The sequence below is a fragment of the Ursus arctos genome, unplaced genomic scaffold (genome assembly GCF_023065955.2).
Source record: "Ursus arctos isolate Adak ecotype North America unplaced genomic scaffold, UrsArc2.0 scaffold_7, whole genome shotgun sequence".
In the NCBI taxonomy this organism is placed as follows: Eukaryota; Metazoa; Chordata; class Mammalia; order Carnivora; family Ursidae; genus Ursus; species Ursus arctos.
This window is the reverse complement of record NW_026623089.1, coordinates 13,513,395-13,533,395: the sequence shown is the minus strand read 5'-3', so window position 1 is coordinate 13,533,395 and position 20,001 is coordinate 13,513,395. Positions and strand designations below refer to the sequence as shown.

The 20,001-nt window shown below is 40.3% G+C and overlaps 1 protein-coding gene across 4 annotated transcripts in view; it reads right to left on the bottom strand.

Annotated features, from left to right (window-relative positions):
- The window catches only part of SHTN1 (shootin 1), a 96,146-nt gene that overhangs the window by 55,322 nt on the left and 20,823 nt on the right, over nucleotides 1–20,001 (bottom strand). For 2 of the 4 annotated variants that reach the window (XM_026494221.4, XM_057308259.1), the window contains exons 3-6: nucleotides 16,150–16,210; nucleotides 9,270–9,364; nucleotides 3,825–3,993; nucleotides 1,638–1,735 (exon numbers count right to left, since the gene is read on the bottom strand). In XM_026494221.4, the coding sequence (XP_026350006.1) occupies nucleotides 1,638–1,735; nucleotides 3,825–3,993; nucleotides 9,270–9,364; nucleotides 16,150–16,210 (423 nt within the window). Of the gene's footprint in view, nucleotides 1–1,637; nucleotides 1,736–3,824; nucleotides 3,994–9,269; nucleotides 9,365–13,547; nucleotides 15,850–16,149; nucleotides 16,211–20,001 lie in introns of those variants that run through there. The other 2 variants (XM_044382182.3, XM_057308258.1) reach the window with 2 other exon arrangements.

Below are 20,001 nucleotides of genomic sequence, written 5' to 3'. Positions count from 1 at the left end.
CCCATGTTGGGCGTGGAGCCTATTTAAAATAAAAATTAAAAAATAAAAATAAAAAGCAGGTACATTAACATCATTTAAAAACACTCAAAATACCAAGTACTGTTACAAAAAACATAAATACATGCGTTGGAATGACAAAAGCCTAATTCAGAATGATAGTTGTGTAGGGAAATAGGGCAGGGAGTGAGGGAAATGCAGTTAGGGAGAGAGACACTGGGGTTTTCAAGACTATGTATTAAGCTAGGTAGTAGACATATGGGTGTTCCTTATTTTGTTTTTTATACTTTTCACATGTCTGAAATAGTCATAATAAAAGTAACTTCTGAAAGGGCTTCTAATAACACTTCTAAGTGGGAGGGGAACAGGATCCTCAGTAAATAATCATAATTGAGGAAGAAAGTGCATCAAAACGTGTTTGTCTCTCTCCGACGGTTACCGTCAAGAAGCAAACTAAGATAATGGTCCTGGAAAAGGACTCTGAATCCAACGGCATGCCAGAGAGCCTGTGAACTGGATACTTTTAGTATAAGCTCTGTTCTTGGTTTGGGTTTGAATTAGTAAATGGTAGACACTCTCCAACAGGAATGCCACTTCCAAAATATCATCATCCTTCTTCCCATTCATCAGCATGTCCTGCCCGGTAAATAAATGCGACCAAGGCTGAAATTGGTGGACACTGTCCCCCAACCTTTCTCGCATCCGGGCCCTTACGAAAACCCTAAGATAGGTAAGCAAACTGAGGTAGTTGGATAAGGCTGCCCGCTGGAGGGATCAGCAACCTCGAAGCCTCCGCATTGCTCGTAAGCCACCCGCGGGATGGGTTTGGAAGCTTGGGCTATAGGATCTAGGAACCACGGACACAAATTAAACCACGACGGCAAAGGCAGTTCCTCTGTGCATCATGCACAGAAAGGCAATTACGTGCTCCTGTTCTTAAAGACCATTCAAAAGAGGGGCGTCTGGGTGGCTCAGTCGTTAAGCGTCTGCCTTCAGCTCAGGGCGTGATCCCAGAGTCCTGGGATCGAGCCCCATATCAGGCTCCCCCAATGGGAGCCTGCTTCTTCCTCTCCCACTCCCCCCGCCTGTGTTCCCTCTCTCGCTGGCTGTCTCTGTTAAATAAATAAATAAATAAATAAATAAATAAATAAATAAATAAATCTTTAAAAAAAATTATTAAAAAAAGACCATTCAAAAGGAAAAAGAAAAAGATTCTCAAAACGCCCACTTGAACCCATTCTGCCATCTATCACCTACGCTTATCTTGGAGATACGTGAGAAGACAGTCCTTCCCGACAGAGCCAAACCATCCGACGGAGAAGCCAAATACTTCTTCACCAGCAGCAATAAAGTAGACGACGTAAACTGCAGATCTCATTCTTACAAATGTGCCTCCCATAGTGAAATATGGGGGACAATGGGGACACTTCATTGCTATTCTGGTGCTTTATTTACCGAACTGGGTAGTGAGTATACGACTGTTCATGATCTTATGTGAAACAGAGGGCAGAAGAGAAGATCAAATTGATACATGGTTCTCACGCCTGAGATTAACTTCCAACAGCAAGTTTTTAACTCAGCCAGTCTCCAAACACTCTGAAAACACCAAAAGTCTTGCCTTTCAGGCCTAAGATACATACTTCTTCCATTACTTCTACAAGTTTGCTCTTGAGATTTTCCAATTCAATTGCTAATATCTTCTTCTCCTCCTGAACAGATACAATTTGATCTCGAAGTTCTGCATTTTTAAAGAAAAAATAAGGGGAGGGAAACAATATAAATAAACTTTTTTTTTAATTCAAGTTTAACAGTGAACTTATAGTACATCATTAGTTTCAGATAAATAAATACATTCAAATTCAAATTCAAATAAATAAATCTAATCAAAAGAACTGAAAATGCCAGTCCATGTGTAGCTTATGGTCAGGTTATTTAACGATTAAAAGGAAAATAAAGAAGCAGAGAACGATGGAAATCTCACTTCTGTGCCCCCGTATATAGCCACAGCAATCTCACTGTTATTAAATGTACCAGATTATGTTTTCTTTGCATTCTGCCAAACCCATATTTTAGAAAACTATCTGGCATTTTAGAAGTAAATTTTTTTAAGATTTCAGCAAAACAAATTAAGGCATTGAACTAATTTCCTTTTTATTTTAAAATGGCCATGGGCTCTTATCACAATAAAATATAACAAACAGTGGGGCAGTTGATAATTTGCAGGTTTTGATTTGCAGAAAAAAATCCTGACCGGCTGCCAATGTATAGCCCTCAAACATTATTTGAACGGACTCAAAATATAACCTATTTGAAAAAGGGTTAATTCTAGTAATTTTCTCTGCAGAGTTGTTGGTGTTTTGTTTCTTAATTTATTTCATATTTCTTATTATTGGAATTTAATGAAAACTGTATTACAAAAATGAAAATACTAGCAAACGTTAAGTGCAAAAGCTTCTGGTGGTAGATGAAAGTTACTTCCACCACTCAAAAGGTAAAAAAAATATACACAGAGGGGCGACTGGGAGGCTCAGTCAATGGAGCTTCCGACTCTTGATTTTGGCTCAGGTCACGATCTCAGGGTCCTGGGATCGTACCCAAGTCAGGCTCCACACTCAGCTGGGAGTCTGCTTGAATTCTCTCTCTCCCTCTCCCTCTCCCTCCACCCTTCCCCCTGCTCACTCTCTCTCCATCTCTCTCTCAAATACATAAATCTTTTGAAAACTATATACCCACAGATTAGCACAGAGTCCTTAAATTGATACCCAAGGCCTCCAGTTTTGCTACTCAGGTTTTAACTACTTTTAATTTCTTACCCTCTAAGGACAATAAAAACCCTTCTCTGGAGTTATTTATAAATTGAATCAAGCTTTCACAGGAACCCAGCCTGAAAGAGTTCTCAGACACTTATTTCAAAAACTCTTTCTCCCGGGCTGTCTAACCCTGAAGGAGGAATGAGAGACTATATGATCCGAGACCTAAGAGGAGGGGAGAATCATGAACAAAAGAAAATCCTGTAAACTCCTCCCTCCCCACCTATACAAACAGTATTTTGTCTTAGATTAAGGGGGTGGAGAGTCAGGTAATGATGGCTTTCTTTATACTTCCTTCTCTCTCCTTCCAACTGCCATTTTATCCAACCCAACAGGCCAGCTAGTGTTGCATTTGGCATGTGCCTAATGCTAAAGTGCCCTAAAAGTTATTGGGCCCTAGACGGCTTTCCTCCACCTTTAACATAAACAATGTGTACATATAGTCACATGTATATACAATCACAAATAAAACTGAAGTGTATTTAACAGAGGAACCGTGTGATATTCCGCTTCCAGCAGACCTATGCAGTGAGTGGTCTAACAGCGTTGATATCAGTTGAACGCCGCACATTGCTAACAGCTCAGTGCCTGGATCACACGAGAAGTCCTTTGAGGGCAGAGATTAAGCAGTCTGGGGAGGAATCTTCCCCAAAGATTCCAAAAAAGAACCAGACAAACCAGAGGCGTTGGCTAGATACATTTTCATCCATTCTTTCTTTCGCTTAACAAAAATATCTCAATGCATAGTCCATATTTTTAAGACTTTTCACACACTGGTTGTTTCCATCAAGACCATTCTTTCAAAAGGGCCTAATCCCAAAAGAGAAAGTAATACATAACACACCAATGTTACGTCCTATCGTGATTCTCAACCGGGCTACTCCCTGGAACACTTAAATCCGAAATTTTTCGAAGCAGGTCCCAAGTTCTAAAGTTCTCCGATCATGATTCCAATGGGCAACCAGGGCTGAGAAACATTACCCAAAATACACGCAGTGATGAAGCCAAGAGTCCCACCTTTGATCTGCTTCTGACACAGCACGGAGACACAGGTCTCTGCGGTGCCTTCTGGGTCTGTGCCGGCATCTTCCTCATCGATGTTGATCTCCTCAGTGATCACATCTGGTCCCAGCTTGGCCATGTACAACATGCTGATTCTTTTCAATGTTTTATTTTCTTTATTTAGCTAAGGCAAAATATAAAAACAGTTATTTTAACAGCAGTCAAATGAGTGTCTTGGATTTTTAAACAATAGACAGATTAAGTGTATTTCTGTCTTACACAGTCATCAACACCCACAGCATGAACTAACAATTAGAAGATTCATGAAGTAAGGTTTTATTTACACTTTTTAGTATTAAACTTATTAAAGTAAGACCTGATGCCTGGATTACAGCCAGCAGCATGGGAAAATACTTGTTACAACTGATAACAAAAAAAGGAATTAAGATAAGACACCAGTATAGATTAAATCAAATTTCAACTTATTCTATCCTTAACAGTCTTAATTAAGGCACTTTATTTCAAGAAAATGTTTTCTTTGCTGCTGTGCACACCCTTTAAATGCTTGTTAGCCCAGCTCTCCCTCTTCTTTGAACGCCTGCTACTCTTCTTCATTGTTCCACGGGATTCCTGTGGGAACAACCCTGTTTCCCCAGAGCACACCCTAGCCCTTTGGCTGCAGCAATCAGTCCAGGGATCAGGCACATGAGCACATGAGCACATGAGCCCAAGCTTGGTCAGTCAAATCCCTTCTCTAGAAACCTGGAGGCTGGAACAGAGAGATGAGTTGCCATCCATGTGTCTAGATGTACAGAAGCTATGGGCAACCACAATCCACTACTGAATTGAGGAATAGAGGAAGGTAGTCTGTAGCAAAGCCAAAAATAGAGCCAATGTATAGAGACAGGCAGAGAAAAATAATGGAGATGGGTTTCCCACAGGACTCTGGTATATTCTCCAAATGCTCCCAGCTCATGGATTCCATGGGATTCTCCAATATCCCTCACTAACAAATTCCTACTTCTTTTTCTTTTGACAGTAGAAGAAAGTACAAGATGTTTCTGTTCCATGAAAAGAGTTCTAGCTCACAGAAAAGAAAAGAAATCCTAATTCATTAATGTACTGGTTATTCCCTTTGCAGAAATGATTGGGCTTTAGCTTCAGTCACTCAGCTATCATTGCCTTCTTTGGTTCACGTGTAGGTGCAAATCAATATTAGTACAAAGCACACACAAAGACTAAACTTGGTCCAAAGCCCACAGAGGGAAAGTCGGGTTTCCTTATGTTTTCTCAAGACTAAAGAATAAAAGGTCTCCTCTGAACACATGCACATATAGAAATGCAACCTCTTTTCTTTCACTAAAGGCCAAGGGCCAGCAAGACAAGTTCTGAATTAAATAACTGACACTGGACATAAGTAGAAACAGAAACCTAATTCCCTGGCAAGCTAACTACCTTCTCTACTATAAACCTTACATCAGAATAAGACACGCTGGTGCTTGTCCAGCTTGGGCCCTTGGTGTGTGATCATAATTAGGACCCCCTTTAGGGTTTCCCTCAGGGAAAAGCCCACACCGTTTCAAACGGGGAACTGATTCTCACCCCAGTCACACTGAATCTAACTATATCTCAAGTAGCCTGTCCGGAGCACAAGAGCTTCCCTGACCTTTCTGGGGAATCAGGAAGAATCTGTTAGAAATGGCTATGAACCCTTCCACAGACACCCCCTGGGAAGCCTCGTGAGCTCGACTCAGGGAATCCAACACAACCCCTTCCTTCCCGGTCCCCAGCCCACAGCTCCAGCTTCAAGCCGCCCACAGCTCCAGCTTCAAGCCCCCCACAGCACTCTAGAGGGTCAGGAGTAAGATATGAGCCCCTGACCTCCACGCCCCTCTCCCTCAAGACGAAACGTCAGGTAAAGCCTGTTGTGGGCTCTTGGCACTGTGGACGCTACGGGGGCACTAGGGGCTCAAGGATCCTGGCCGATACTCAGACGATGCCATCTTTTCTGAGCGGCAGGAGAAAATCACAATTGAAGGACAAAGTGAAAACACTCAAGCCTTCATTTGTAATTCTGCCTCCCAATACTTAAACAAATGGTTTCCAGCTCTGCACATTAGAATCTCTAGAGAGCTTTTAAAAAATCCCAGTGCACAGGCTCTCACCAGACCCAACTCTCTGGCCCTGGAACCCAGCAGAGTACGCGCTCCGAGCTCCCAGGTGATTCTAATGCACATCAAGACGCAGAAGCTTTGATACAGAGCAGGCAGTGCTTCAGTATCCGAGTCTATGAAATCCGAGCTAAGAGTCCTGCTCTGGAGTGGAATGTCTCTGCCTCTGAATAACCTCATCTTTCAGAGCGGTAGTCCCCTCATCAGCAACTAACGATAAAAACAGCCTCTGCCCCGTAACATGAGGATTGAATGAGATACTACATAGAAAGTGCTTAATACAGTGACAGATACGCAGGAAAAATTCAGCGTCCACTTCTAATAGTAACGAAAGAGGGTTCAGGTTGTGCGTCTGATTTTTCTTCAGGAATACTTTATCAGCTAGTTTTCTTCAACCAAGATATACAACCATGCAACTTCTTCTTCCTCCAGGATGCTCACAGAAGCACAAAAACACTAATTTTTGCCATCTGGTGCTTAATAGGCTTGTTCCTGGGCCACTGTCACAATAATACTTATAACTTGTTCATTCACAGTTCTACCCTCGAGAGCGTTTAAGGCCTCTTTCTATCAAGCCAGGCACCAAAATCCGCCAGCACTATCTGGCTGAAGTACCACTACTCTATTTAACAAAGTTACTAACTCAAGAAAAAAGCCACACACAGGGTGCCTGGTTGACTCCGTCGGTAGAGCATGCGACTCATGATCTCAGGGTCACGAGGTCAAGCCCCACGTTGGGTGTGGAGCCTACGCTTAAAAAAACAACAACAACAACAAAAAAAACAGAAGTTTCTCTGAAACATCATCCTCACATTTTGAAGGAAGAAACATGAGATTTATATACATAAAGATCTCATGACCATACTAACTGGATATTTTTGAAAACTCTGAATTCACAAATTTTGGTTAAGCAATTTTATTGAAGTTATTATCCATCATGCTATGTATGTTAATAGCATGCTAATTGTTTTTTGGAACTGTTCTAAGTCACAAAACAAAAGTAAATCTTTTATAACCTTGTAGTAACAGAACCTTCTACTACATTCAAATTTAAATAGTTTTTATATTGGGTGCAGCTTAATGAATATTTAAAGATACAAAATAAGCAAGTTAAACAGATTTGGACCATATGGTTTAAATAATTGGTCTACATTTATCAGTTTAACCTACACATTTTAGCAAAGTATCCACCCCTGCTTTTAAGAAAATTATGCAAATTGCATCTTAAGAATTAAACATTCCATTTGTCATTAATTTGAGAGCAAAGATTTAGAAAAAATAAGAATAAATTTACAGAAACTTTGCTGCTTTAAGAATGGACTCCACTTTCAAAAATGACAATTGGGATACCTAAAGCAGCATGTGCTATTTATGGGTCATGCATATAATGAAGCTTCCAAACTCTGCATTCGAAGCTGTAGTATCTTCCAGATCCAATGAGCACATCTATAGGCTTTCTGACCTGTTTTTATTCCAAGTCCCACGAGGTCACATTGTGTCCTCAAAAACAACCACATGGCCATTTTCATAAAGACTTCACGAATAGAGGACAAACCGTGCAAGTGAAGGATCCTATTGTCAAGACTCAATTATAAAACTGACCTTTGAGATTAGTAACACAGTGGTTCATAACCAGGTCCCCTGGAAGCTTTCTCAGCTCCCACCTGGCCTGGGCCACACTCCCAGCATCAGTGGGTCTAGGATATTCTTAGGAAATCAATGCTGGTCCACCCTGACATTTAGGACAAGGCAACTGCAGCTCAGAGAGATGCATTCTCTTGCTCAAAGTCACCTGTAAGTTAAAAAAAGGAAGGGGGGGATCAAATCTTTTTTTAAAGGGCTCTAGTATGGAGCCATGAGTGGAGTGCATCATGAAAAAAGGAAAAGTCTGCCCCATTCTCCCTGCTGTCCTAACTCTAGTCCATCCTGTCATCTGAGATGAGACTACAACAGTCCAGAGATCAGAACTAATAACTTGCCCAAAGTCACATATGCCCAAAAATGACATCACTGGGAATAAAACGTGTATATACTGTCTCCCAAACTGTTGCTTTCCACGGACTCTGCCAGTCCTGTGAGGTAGTCCGGGTTCTCATTTTGCATGTACTACTGGCAACAGGGATACTTATCGCTAGCAAGAGAAAACATAAGTGCTGTCCTTAGCCACTGCAAGATTCAGAGCAGCTAGTATGCTCCAAAGACATTTTTTCTACCTGTTGCAAAAGAAAGAATAAAGGATATGAAAAGAGAATGTACCCAGTTTTGTGGACCAGTGAACACTTAGTGAAGGGTAGCACAGAAGAAATGATGGGAAAGCACCCACACGATCACTGTTTTTAAAGCAATGGCTTGTATTGCTGTGTATTCTTCAAATGAATAACAGAAGAGGAGCTGCTTGCACACGTGTATATTCTTAGGTTCTGACTGCATTATCTTATGAATTCTAATGTAGTGTCATTACACAAACAATTAAGCAAATACCTCTAGCAAGCACACTGCTAATGCATACAAATTAAACAGAGAGATACATAGACAGATAGGCTGATTGATTTGCAGACTTTCAGTCCCATCCAAAGACATACTTTGGAGGGAGGTGATGGGGAAGAGAGAAAGACACACAACCAGCATTACTAATGATATTTGGTTAAAAATTGCTGTAATCCATTTTCTGATGAAGTGGTTCAGATGCATTTTACCCAACCCAAAATACGTAAGACAGAGATAAAAACATTCTTTAATAATAATGTACTTCTGATGAGACAGAATATAGAAAATTACACTCTTGGTAAATTCATCAGCGAGAAGCAATCAGTGGAACACTGGAGGTCACCTTTAGCATGCCCTCACTCTGCTTTCACAAATAATCACCTGAAATGTACGGCTGGAGGCTGACTTTTTCATCTAAATCAAACGTGAAACACTCATTGCCCCTTTATGTCACACCAGGTTCGTTTTAAACTCGGTGAACGGGTTCACCCAATGCACAGACATTTAGAAAGTCCAGCTGAAGGAACAACTCTGGGGCCATTTTTTCAGAGGCAAAAAGCACCAATGCTGAAATACACACATACAAATGCCCCTTTTACAATGGAAAGAACAGAGGCATTAAGATATTTACACACTCCTATCCCAGGACTCTGAGAATTTACAACACTTTAGGACACTTTCCCTCCTCATCAGAGCAGAGACAATGGATTAGAAAAGCAAGAGTGGACAGGAGGCCACTCTTCAGAAAAGCAAGTTGAAATTAAAAAGCGCAGGTAGAATCCCCTTATTTGAAGAGTCTCACCTTTGTTGCCAGAGCCTCGGCACTCTCTCGACAAGTCTTCTCTATTTCAAGATGGTTCTGCATAAAATTGACTTCCTCTATAACCATGTGAGAAACTAGGAAGGAGGGGAAAAAAGTCTCAGCATTCAGAGATTAGTCAGCGATTCCAGAAGCCCACACATTGTGTCCCATGACTCAGAATACTTCAGTTCTTTAGCTCGCCAGACCTTCAGCTAGCACGGAGGGAGAAAAAAACAGTCTTGAAGATGCTGCCCTGGTTCAGTCTTAGCTAATATTTGGACGTGGAGGGGAAAAAAGAACCCAATGAAGAGCCTTCGCTGCTAGTGCACACATTTTTAAGAAAGCTAGTCAGGCTGTTCGAAGTGTCTTTTTTCTATGTAGCTGTACATGGAGCCATAGACACGTCCACTGACTCAAGATGATCTCTCCTAAATAAAAAGTGGCAAACGCGATTTCCTTTTCTTAGCGGGACAGAACGCATGGATCTAAGAAGGAAAATTAGCTAGAGAGAAATTTTTAAAATTAAATCTTAACTTGATCTCCTTAACCGGAATAACAACGTGGCAGTGTAGCTGAGGTCAGCATGCAACAGCTTTCTTCGTGAGTGACAACGTAGTTACTGTGATTTAATAAACCCCGGGGCAGAAAAGCATAGCAACGACAGTTATGTTCTCTATGACGATGAAGGCAGACGCTTCTTGCATCACAGACTGTCAGGAAGATTGGACGAAAAATACAATTTTACTGGACATTTTACCAATGCTTGAAAAACAGTAATTTTCAGGTTCTTTTAGTAGCTGGTTTATACAAATTGAGATTCAAAGGTACAAAGTAATTTAGAACCTGAATTATACTTCGAAGATCAAGTGAGAGAAAACTGCCAATTCCTTTCATCCACATTTCTAGTTAAAAGAAAATGCTCAGAATCTTAAAACTTCACTGTAGACGTGTATACTTATTGACATTTGTTTGGCTTCAAAAAGAAAAATGAAGTACACCCAAATGTGAAACCCAACAAAGTTAGGCAAAAAGCACTGGGCTCACATAACACAAAGAGAGATTACTTTTGCTTCATTTAAGCTTAATTAACCTGCAATTATGATTAAACTCAGGGGAAAAAAATTTCTCTCCAAATTAAATACAAAAATGTATTACTTCCTAAGTCTGTCCAAAGTTCTTATTATGTTAATATTCAAATTCATAAAGCAGCACTAAATGGCCAGAAACATCTCTAACCTTGACATTTTTTCAGGGGTAATAATAATCTGCAGCAAATGCAGGCCAACCAAAAACCACTTAACTAATTAGTAGTTGCAGTCACCGAGAAAAACATGAATCAACACTGTTATTACAAGTGGCACATTTGAGTGGCATCTAATTATGACTTGATGAGCACGATACTTGCATTATCAACATTACTACTGCATCCCATCAGGGCCTAAAAGCTGCTGATGGCATTGACTTCGAGAAACTCCCACTCAATGGTACAGCAGCACCCAACAATCGGCTTGGCAGGGGCCCCCCTCACTAAATGACACGTTAAGCGTAATTACTGGTAGACATTGTAAATAAACAGGATTGGAAGTGAAAATTGTACCAAGTGCATAAGACACAATCTGACACATTGGAAGTGGCAGCCTTAATTGAGAGTTTCTTTGACTGCTCAAGATCATTTCAACTGCATTTCTCAGAGGACAGTGATTATAACTGTGGAGACAGACGGCATAATGGTATCAGCACTGCTGACAGAGCAGTGAATTAAATTGTATCTGCTGTTGTGTGAAAGCCTTGATGAGAGGTACAGATGCCTTAGTGGTCTTATCATTATAACACAATGGTCATGTTGTCATCAACCTTTCTGGCTCCAATTGAAAAGAAATGATTGTGTGTTGAGGCTCTGCCCCCCCCCTTTCCACACCACCCCCCTCTCCTCTTCTATCTCTTGTTCTGAATAGAACCAATTTTCAGAGAGCTATGAAATCACGCAATAGGTCCTAAAATGCAGCTGCTTGGCATACAAACGGGTCCCCATTAAACTGGAATCACACACAATATGTGTTTATGCCAAAAGAACAAATAGAAGCTGAACACAGGCCAAGTTTATTCACACACACAAAGCCCATGTAGCTCTTCATCAATATAATTGCCTTTTATATTGTAGTTTAAATAATAGGCTCTATTATTTCCTTAAAATCCTAATATTCTTGGCATTTTATCACTATGTTTACAAGGTAGGTTCTTCAAAAATGTGAAGGAAAGAGAAAAGAAACCTATACAATTTTTACAACATCAAATATTACTTTGAATTTTTAGCCTTAACTACTTGACTTCTTCTGCCACAATCTGGTATTTCCACCATCATAACAAAAACATAAACACTCTGCATGTTTCATAGGAATTTGACTTTTTATTCAATAACATTCTTGCTCATGGAAGATTAAGGAAAAATCATTCCACATAGCAAGGTTTAGGCCCAGCAAAAAGAAACACATGCACACAAACACACACACACACACTTATTTTCTGAACATTTTGTAAAAAGCTGCCCTGTAATTTAACTTGATAAAACTTACATAGGCAGCACTAGCCCACATTTTTCTCCAATTCTCATGCAGCAGGCCCCATCAGATACATTTTTTTTTATCTCTTCCTCCAAGACGTAACAGTAGAAATCAAAAGTTGCACGTTGATTTCTAGTTTAAAAAATTATCCCAATGCTAAACAGGGAGCAAAGAAACCTACCTATCGACTTTCTAGATTTAAAAGAACATGTTTCATGGGGCGCCTGGGTGGCACAGCGGTTAAGCGTCTGCCTTCGGCTCAGGGCGTGATCCCCGCGTTATGGGATCGAGCCCCACATCAGGCTCCTCCGCTATGAGCCTGCTTTTTCCTCTCCCACTCCCCCTGCTTGTGTTCCCTCTCTCGCTAGCTGTCTCTCTGTCAAATAAATAAATAAAATCTTTAAAAAAAAAAATAAATAAATAAATAAATAAAAGAACATGTTTCAGAGGGCATTTATAGCTTTAAAAGGCACGACCCCATTTCTAAAACCACAAGTCAGGTTACATGACACAAAAAATCTATTATATAATATATAATTTTATTTGCATCTTTCAAAGGATAAAAGGTTTTTTTAGAAAAAAACCTTTAATTTGTTCATTTAGTGATTGGCCCTATGGTGCTGAATTCAGGCTTATCTCGTCATATCCACAGACCATGAATGACCACTACACCTAAAATATCTGTAATTTGGATGACATGGAGGTTTAAAAAAGAAGAAAGATGAATCCTAGTCTTTCAAAAACGCATACTGAAATATTCATATTTATTTATGATGAAATTATCATTAAATGACATGATGACTGGAATTCATTTCCAAATAATCTGAGGTCGGTGAGAACGGATGTGTGAACAGAGGTGAAAGTGGACTGGCCACGAGCTAGTAACTGTTGAAGCTGTATGATGGATACATGGTGGTTCACTGCGTTATTTTCTCAATTTTGTATAAGCTTGATATTTTCCATACTAACAGTTGCTTTTAATGACTCTGACAACTCAGAAGTATGACCTAAAAGCACATCAGTGATTGCTTCCACCAGTCTAGTTGAATCAGCAAAGTTTGTTTTTCCTCTTCACGACCCCAAACACTCTTTCATACTTACCATCATACAATGGAGGGCAACTGGGTTTTTCTCTTTTTTTACTTTTTTGTTGTTGTTGTTTTTTATTAACTGCAAGTATTACAGCAGAGATTTTGCTTTACTCAATCTGACTCTCATGCACCTGGCAAACTGCTAGGTATAAAGTAGGTAGTCACGTCTGTGCTTGAATGACTGGAAAAATCTATCAGGCCTACAATCATCTGTGAACAGCCCTTTACAAGAATGCTCTTTCTAGAACAGAACTGCTTAGGACACAACCACCATCCCCCACTATTGGGCCAAATGTGTGTCCAGCGTCTGCTAAACCCTTTCCATGTGTTCTGTGGTGAATCCTTACAACACTCTTAACAGGTAGGTGTCATCACAGCAATTTTCCATTTGAGAACATCGAAGTCCAAAAAGGTCAAGTAACATATATCCCAAAATACAGCTCTAATTGGTAAAGCCCAGCCAAACCAATTTCTAGGTGATATCAATTTTCTAGGTTTCTGTCTAACTTGTATTCGACTGCGACACCACCCATGGGACTGCCCTGAGCAAAAACTCCTCTCCATCCAGCCAACTCTCAGCAACGCCCAGAGGCAGGACGTCTCTGAAACACACGTGGTGGACATACCGTATGTTCTCCTGCAACGTCAGATCACGTGAAAGGTTTTCACATAGTGTGAACACAGTGATGAGCTGGCAGGTGTGCAGGAAAACAGGTGTGTCCTAGCCCACAGCAAAGGCTCTCACGTTCTGGCTGAAGGAGGTCAAAGGCCTTTAGTTACTTCTTCTATCTCTCACACGAATCTGTCTTCCTAGGGAACGTGGCTTTGTTCCGTAGTGGCGCTCTTTGTGCAGGAAGACAGAAGAAAGGCTCAGGAAGAGCTGGCAGAGGGCGGAGAATGGCAGGGAAATATGGACGAAACCAGATAAGAAGAGCACGGTCAGCTAGGTGAGTAGAGCCCTCCGGCCTAACGGAGCTCTTCCTGAGCCTCATTCCGCGGCTCTTCCCTCACTCTGAGATCTGGGCTTGGTAGGTCAACATGACAGGCGACAGATTTCGACTTAGCAACCCGAAGATACCTTCCCCCAGGGCTGTTCAAGTGTCAAGACCAGGGTCTGAAAACCACCTCGTGAACGGACTCGTGGACTCTCCACGCCGAAGGGCACTCAAGCTCTGGATGGGACAGTAAATGAGATGGTGGTAGCAGCAGCTAACGTTTATTGAGCACTTAAGCTATAATGCCAGGCACTGTGGTCAGCACTTTTTACATGAATTATCTCATTTATTCCTTGAACAGCCTATGAGGCAGGGTCATTTATCCCAATTTTACTAATGCAGAAATTGCTCAGGACTACGTGGACTCACATTAAATGGTGCTTTTTACCAGGGGTAACCACGGCATTCCCTTCCAAATCTGAAATTCTGCTCTCTCTGTTCAAAAGCCGCCAACCATTTACCCCAGACACAATGTTTTAACAAAATATTTCAGGTTTTCATTGTCCCCATTTTCGGTTCTTTTGAGATGGAGTCAAGAGTTGGCATTCTGTTCTCCGGCCATCCAAACTTTAAATTAAATAAGCAAACTTAGAAAGTCAAAAATTCAATGCATACAGCAATAAAGTTCGTTGTACTAACCTTTCAAATCGATTCTTTCCGGCTCTGAATTGCTCGTAAGGAAAAATGTGAATTTTTAAAACTATCAAAGATATTTAGAGGAAGAGACGAAGAGACAAAGAGAAAAAGGAAATGGGAGAGGAAAGTAGTTTACATGTTGCTCTAAAGGTAGGTTGATTTGGGGGGAAGCTCTTTCCATTTCTGCCTAACGCAAGCGGCAAAAGGCCTACGACCTGCCCAACAAAAGCGTCTTATGTCAAATCCAACCATAAGAATGTGAACTGTCCCTACTACACGCAGCATGCCAATCCACTATCAATAATTAATTTGATAACATGAATTGGTAACAATGTCAATGGTATAACTCTTTCAGTGTGACTCGGTGTCAGCAAAAGTGTAAGAACATCCCATTAATCCTGCCTTAGTGAACAAGAAAGTCCTACACAATTGCAATTCATACATTCACAAATAAGAGATATTTCTGTCATAGCATACTGGCCTCCAAAGAAAAGTAACATCAACAATATTCCCCTGAGATTTTGTTACAGCCAGACACTTGAAATAAACTGGCTATTCAAATGAACTATAACGTTAGCTCCGTTTTCATGGCTGTTTAGCCTTCAACAAGAATAAAATGTTTTGCTGTATAGTTACCAAGTCAACACTTAAGATATAATCAAACAGCCTAATACAGCATCTGCAGAAAGATGGAGAAAGACCCTGCTTCCAAGGGGGAGGGCCACCTTTTCCTGCGAAGGCCTGGTCCTTTTCCCATGACCTATTTCCTTCTGATCCTTCTGGGTGTGATCAGATACATTCTATCTTAGGGGATAAGGTAATGACAGATTTGCATGACATAAAACATACCAAAATTTAGAAGATTATTACAGCTTTTGTGGGAATACAACGTTCCTTGGTGAGAGGGCCATTTCAAACATTCAGACTCTTAAAAATGTGTAAGTTCTGTGACCTAGAATTCCTTTTCTATGAATTAATGTAAGAAACATATCAGACCACTGTAAATATGTATAAGAATACTTGACATGGCATTACTTATAATAGCTAAAACTCAGAAATAATCCATCTATCACTGAAAGAATGTTTAAATAAATTAGGGTACTATCGTGTATATCGTGAATACTAAAACGAATATACATCTCTACTGACATGCAAAGATGACCATAAGGTACCACTTACTGAAAAAAGCAGGCTGCAAAACTCAATGCAAAGCACGACTTTATTTTTTGTAGACCTATAAACTGCCCACAGATAAAAGACCAAAGAAAGACTATAAAATACTAACATTGCCTTTTCTCAAAGAGTCAAGATAACAAGTAATTTTTGTTCTCCTTTAACTGTTCTGCATAGTAAAATTTTTTATAACAAGTGGAAACTGTCTTTTATAATAACATACTCATGAAACAATAATGCTCATTCCATTTGTTTGAAAATCACAGTAATGCCAGGACATTTTTTTTTGGGCAAATGGGAACACAATCCTTGCTTTCTTGGATGCCCAATGCAGCAGCAACTAAACATAGGGGACGTGTCTACCCACATAATTCCCAAACACAGTTATGTGTGTTATAATCATTCCAATGAAATGCTTACATACTTTTCTGAAATTCCTCCAGTTTTTTAACAGCTTCATCTCGTTCTTGCCTAATTTTGTCACACTGGAAGGAGAAAACACAGAAATGTTAAATTTGTATCACAAGTTTGGGAAGGCAAGAAAGAGCAAACGTATTAACAGTAACAATTTTATGAAAAGAAAACAAAAGTTAAAAACCTTTGAAAAGCATTAATGATCACATGGTACTTATACTACTCAGCCAGCATGGTCTTTTTTTTTTTTTAGATTTTATTCATTTATTCGACAGAGAGAGAGAGCACAAGCAGGGAGAGCGGCAGGCAGAGGAAGAGGGAGAAGCAGGCTCCCCACCAAGCAGAGAGCCTGACATGGGGCTCAATCCCAGAACCTCAGGATCATGACCTGAGCCGAAGGCAGACACTTAACCAACTGAGCCACCCAGGCACCCCCTCAGCATGGTCTTTGTACCATCTGTATCTGGCCACTTGTCTTAGACCTTCTAAGATAATGAGTCATCTTACTGCTCATTATCTCCTCAGGAACAGACCAATTTAACACCCTTGAGTTCAAATTACTCATTCTTTAAGTGAATATATGTGCCTCTTTTAAAGTAGGTATTTTGCTAATACAGTGAACACCCCATGCATCTGCAGGTCAGATTCCCTGAAACTGGGTAGCGACGAACTCTCCAGAACTATCCAGAACACTGGTGCACAGCCGGAAGTGACCCCTACTTGAAGACAAACTGCAGCCGTGCACCCCTTGAAATCATCAGTTAAGGAAAAAATATCCTCATATCCTTAGAATTCCAAATAGAAGGTACCAAATTAAAATGAGAAAGATAAAATATTCCACAATAAGCGTATATCATTTACAGAAACTAATTTTTAGTTTTAAAAGGTGGGAGGACTCACTGAAAACACTAGGAGGTGGTTAAGACCATAAAGGCAAAAATAACTATTAAGGCATGAGGACCTTTCAGGGTATCAGATATAGAAACAAGTATCCATTATTTTAATTGGCCCTCAACGTATGAATGAATTTTATAAACACCTCATGTTCATTATGAGGACTGACTCAACTTACTGTGAATTTCACAAAACAGGTTAAGTATAACACATTTTAGAAAGATTTTTATCAAAAATGTCTAAAACTTGAAAAGGTGATTTTTCACTATTAAGAGCAATAATTAAAATCTGAATTTTCTGGGAATACTATAATACTGCACCAAGAAGGTCATGTGAATAAAACACAACTTTATTTTAAGATTTTATTTATTTGAGAGAGAGAGTGAGAAAGCGAGAAAACACTAGCAGGGGAGAGGGGCAGAGGGGAGAAGCAGGCTCCCTGAAGGGCAAAGAGCCCGATGCGGGACTCGATCCCAGGACCCTGGGATCATGACCTGAGCCAAAGGCAGCTGCTTAACCAACTGAGCCACCCAGACACCCCAGTAAAGCACAACTTTAAATTATATTTTAATCCTACTGTGCCAGATAAATATATTGGGATTTCATGCCTTTGGATATTTTTTATTTCATATTTCAATGGCTAAAAAATTACGATGCCACTGATAATGTGGAAAACCCAAATCATGACCGTGAGACAGTCTCATCTAATAGACTGGCACAAACTGAAAAAACTTGCTTCGGGAGTGGAAACTCACGTATGGCTCCTGGGAATGTCAACAGATGTAACTAGGTTGGAAATAAACTATCAAATTGAAAATGCAAGTAACCCATGACCTATGACTCAGCAATTCCACTTCTTTTTTTTTTTTTTTTTTTTTTAGTTTTATTTTTAAGCAATCTCTGTCCCCAGGGTGGGGCTCAAACTCACCATCCCCCGAGATCAAGGGTCACATGCTCTTCTGTGAACCAGCCGGGCACCCCTGCAATTCCACCTCTAGATTCTATTACTGGAATCTCTGGTAATGTGTATGAGATGATCTGTACGTACATGTTCAGCATTTATAATAACAATAAATCGTGGTATATTCATATAACACACTAGAGAACAGTGAATGAATGAACGTAAGCTCTATGTGTCAACGTATACCTCAAAAGCCGTAACGGTGAATAAAGGAGTTGGAGAATCCATGTCAATATTTACCTTAAGCAAATAAAATCACTTTATAGACTTAGATTGTAAATGTATATTTCATGATACATATGGCATATATAAAAATATAAAAAGACAAAATAGAAGGATACATACAAAAATTATCATGGTAATCTCTTAAAATATAGGGAAGGGGAAAGGGGCCCAGGGCTGGGTGACACAGAGGATCTTCAATTTTATCTGTAGCATTTTTTTAAGTTAAAAAAAATAAGTTAATTCTTTTTTTAAAAGATTTTATTTATTTATTTGAGAGAGAGGGAGGGAGGGAGGGAGCACACAAGAGCAAGGGGAGGGGCAAATGGAGGGGGGAGAGAGAGAATCTCAAGCAGACTCCCTGCTGAGCACAGAGCCCAACAGGGGCTTGATCTCACAATCCTGACATCACGACCTGAGCCAAAACCAAGAGTCAGATGCTTAACTGACGAAGCTATGCAGGCTTCGCTAATTCTGTGCTTTTCTGTGCTTTTAAAATATTTTTTTAATTAAAAAAAATTAAGTCAACAGTTCGGTCTTCCCCCTTTAATGTCTCAAGAACTGAAACTTGAAAAAGCCTATCTCCATTCATTTGGGTAAACCCATTCCGCCAAGAGTACAAGTAACAAGCGCTAATGTTGAATTGTTCACCAAATCCTCCCTGAGGTCCTGCACAGGAGGGGTCAGGCTGGACCATTTCCTTAAGGAGAACACATGTTCTTTTATTAAGGTTTTCTTGAGGAATCTCTCCTCTGTAAAAAAGTGATGCTGTCTAATATAGTTTCTAGTTCCAACTTAACAGATAAACTGCATTTATTGATTTTTGGTGTTTAAAATTCTAAACACTAGAGTTCTGGATTCTCGAGTAAGCTTTCTGAGATCCTTCCCCCCACCAGATGGTATAACACTTAATTTTCTGAGAGCACTGGCCAGCTGTTTCAGGAATGTTCTTCTTGTTTTCTAGAATGTGGTTTGTTTATGTGGTACTTCCCCAACACCCTGCCAGCCTGCACACCCACCTCCAACAATGCACAGTGTAGTCTAAAGCACAAAAAACCCAATTTCTGACTAGACTCACACTCCTGAGTTATGATTGCCAAATGAGATATATCTGGTGTTTTAATTTCAAATTAACTTCACGTTTCTTCATCTGGCATTTCTGAAGGTATAAGACACCCTGTGAAAAACTGTCTCCCTACGATCTGGTGCTTGGGAGCGTTGCCCCTGACTTAATACCACTTGGATTCTTCTATATGCCTCTCAAAGCTCCACCTGAAGGAACCAGAGGTTAATTTAATTCTTACTTAAATCAAAAGCCAGAGTTTTCACTGCCACTTTGCATGACAAGAGCATTAAACAGGATGGCACTCTACCTACTCAGACTTGAAAAAGCCCACCGACTCACATCACACAGGAACCACCCATGCAGCTCCCCCTTACTGGTCGTGAACAACACACGGAAATTTTAGGGAGGCTTATACCAGGTTCCAAGAAGGAAAGCTTTATCCCCGAGCTCTCTGCTCCTAAGGCCCAGGTAGACGGGCTCTAGTTGATAACAGGTCTCAACGTCGCAGTCCTATTCCCTCATGCCAGTAGCCAGTCTCCAACATCCAGCCGTATGTTTTTACAGGAACCCTACAGACATCACCAGAGAATTCAGAAGCTGTCACCCAACCCCAGCTGTATTCTATCAGGGGTCTTCATGTTGCTTTGCTTTCTATTTTCTGCAACCACATTATGATAAAACTGGCAGCCACAGAATTTACCATCTGCTATGGATACTGA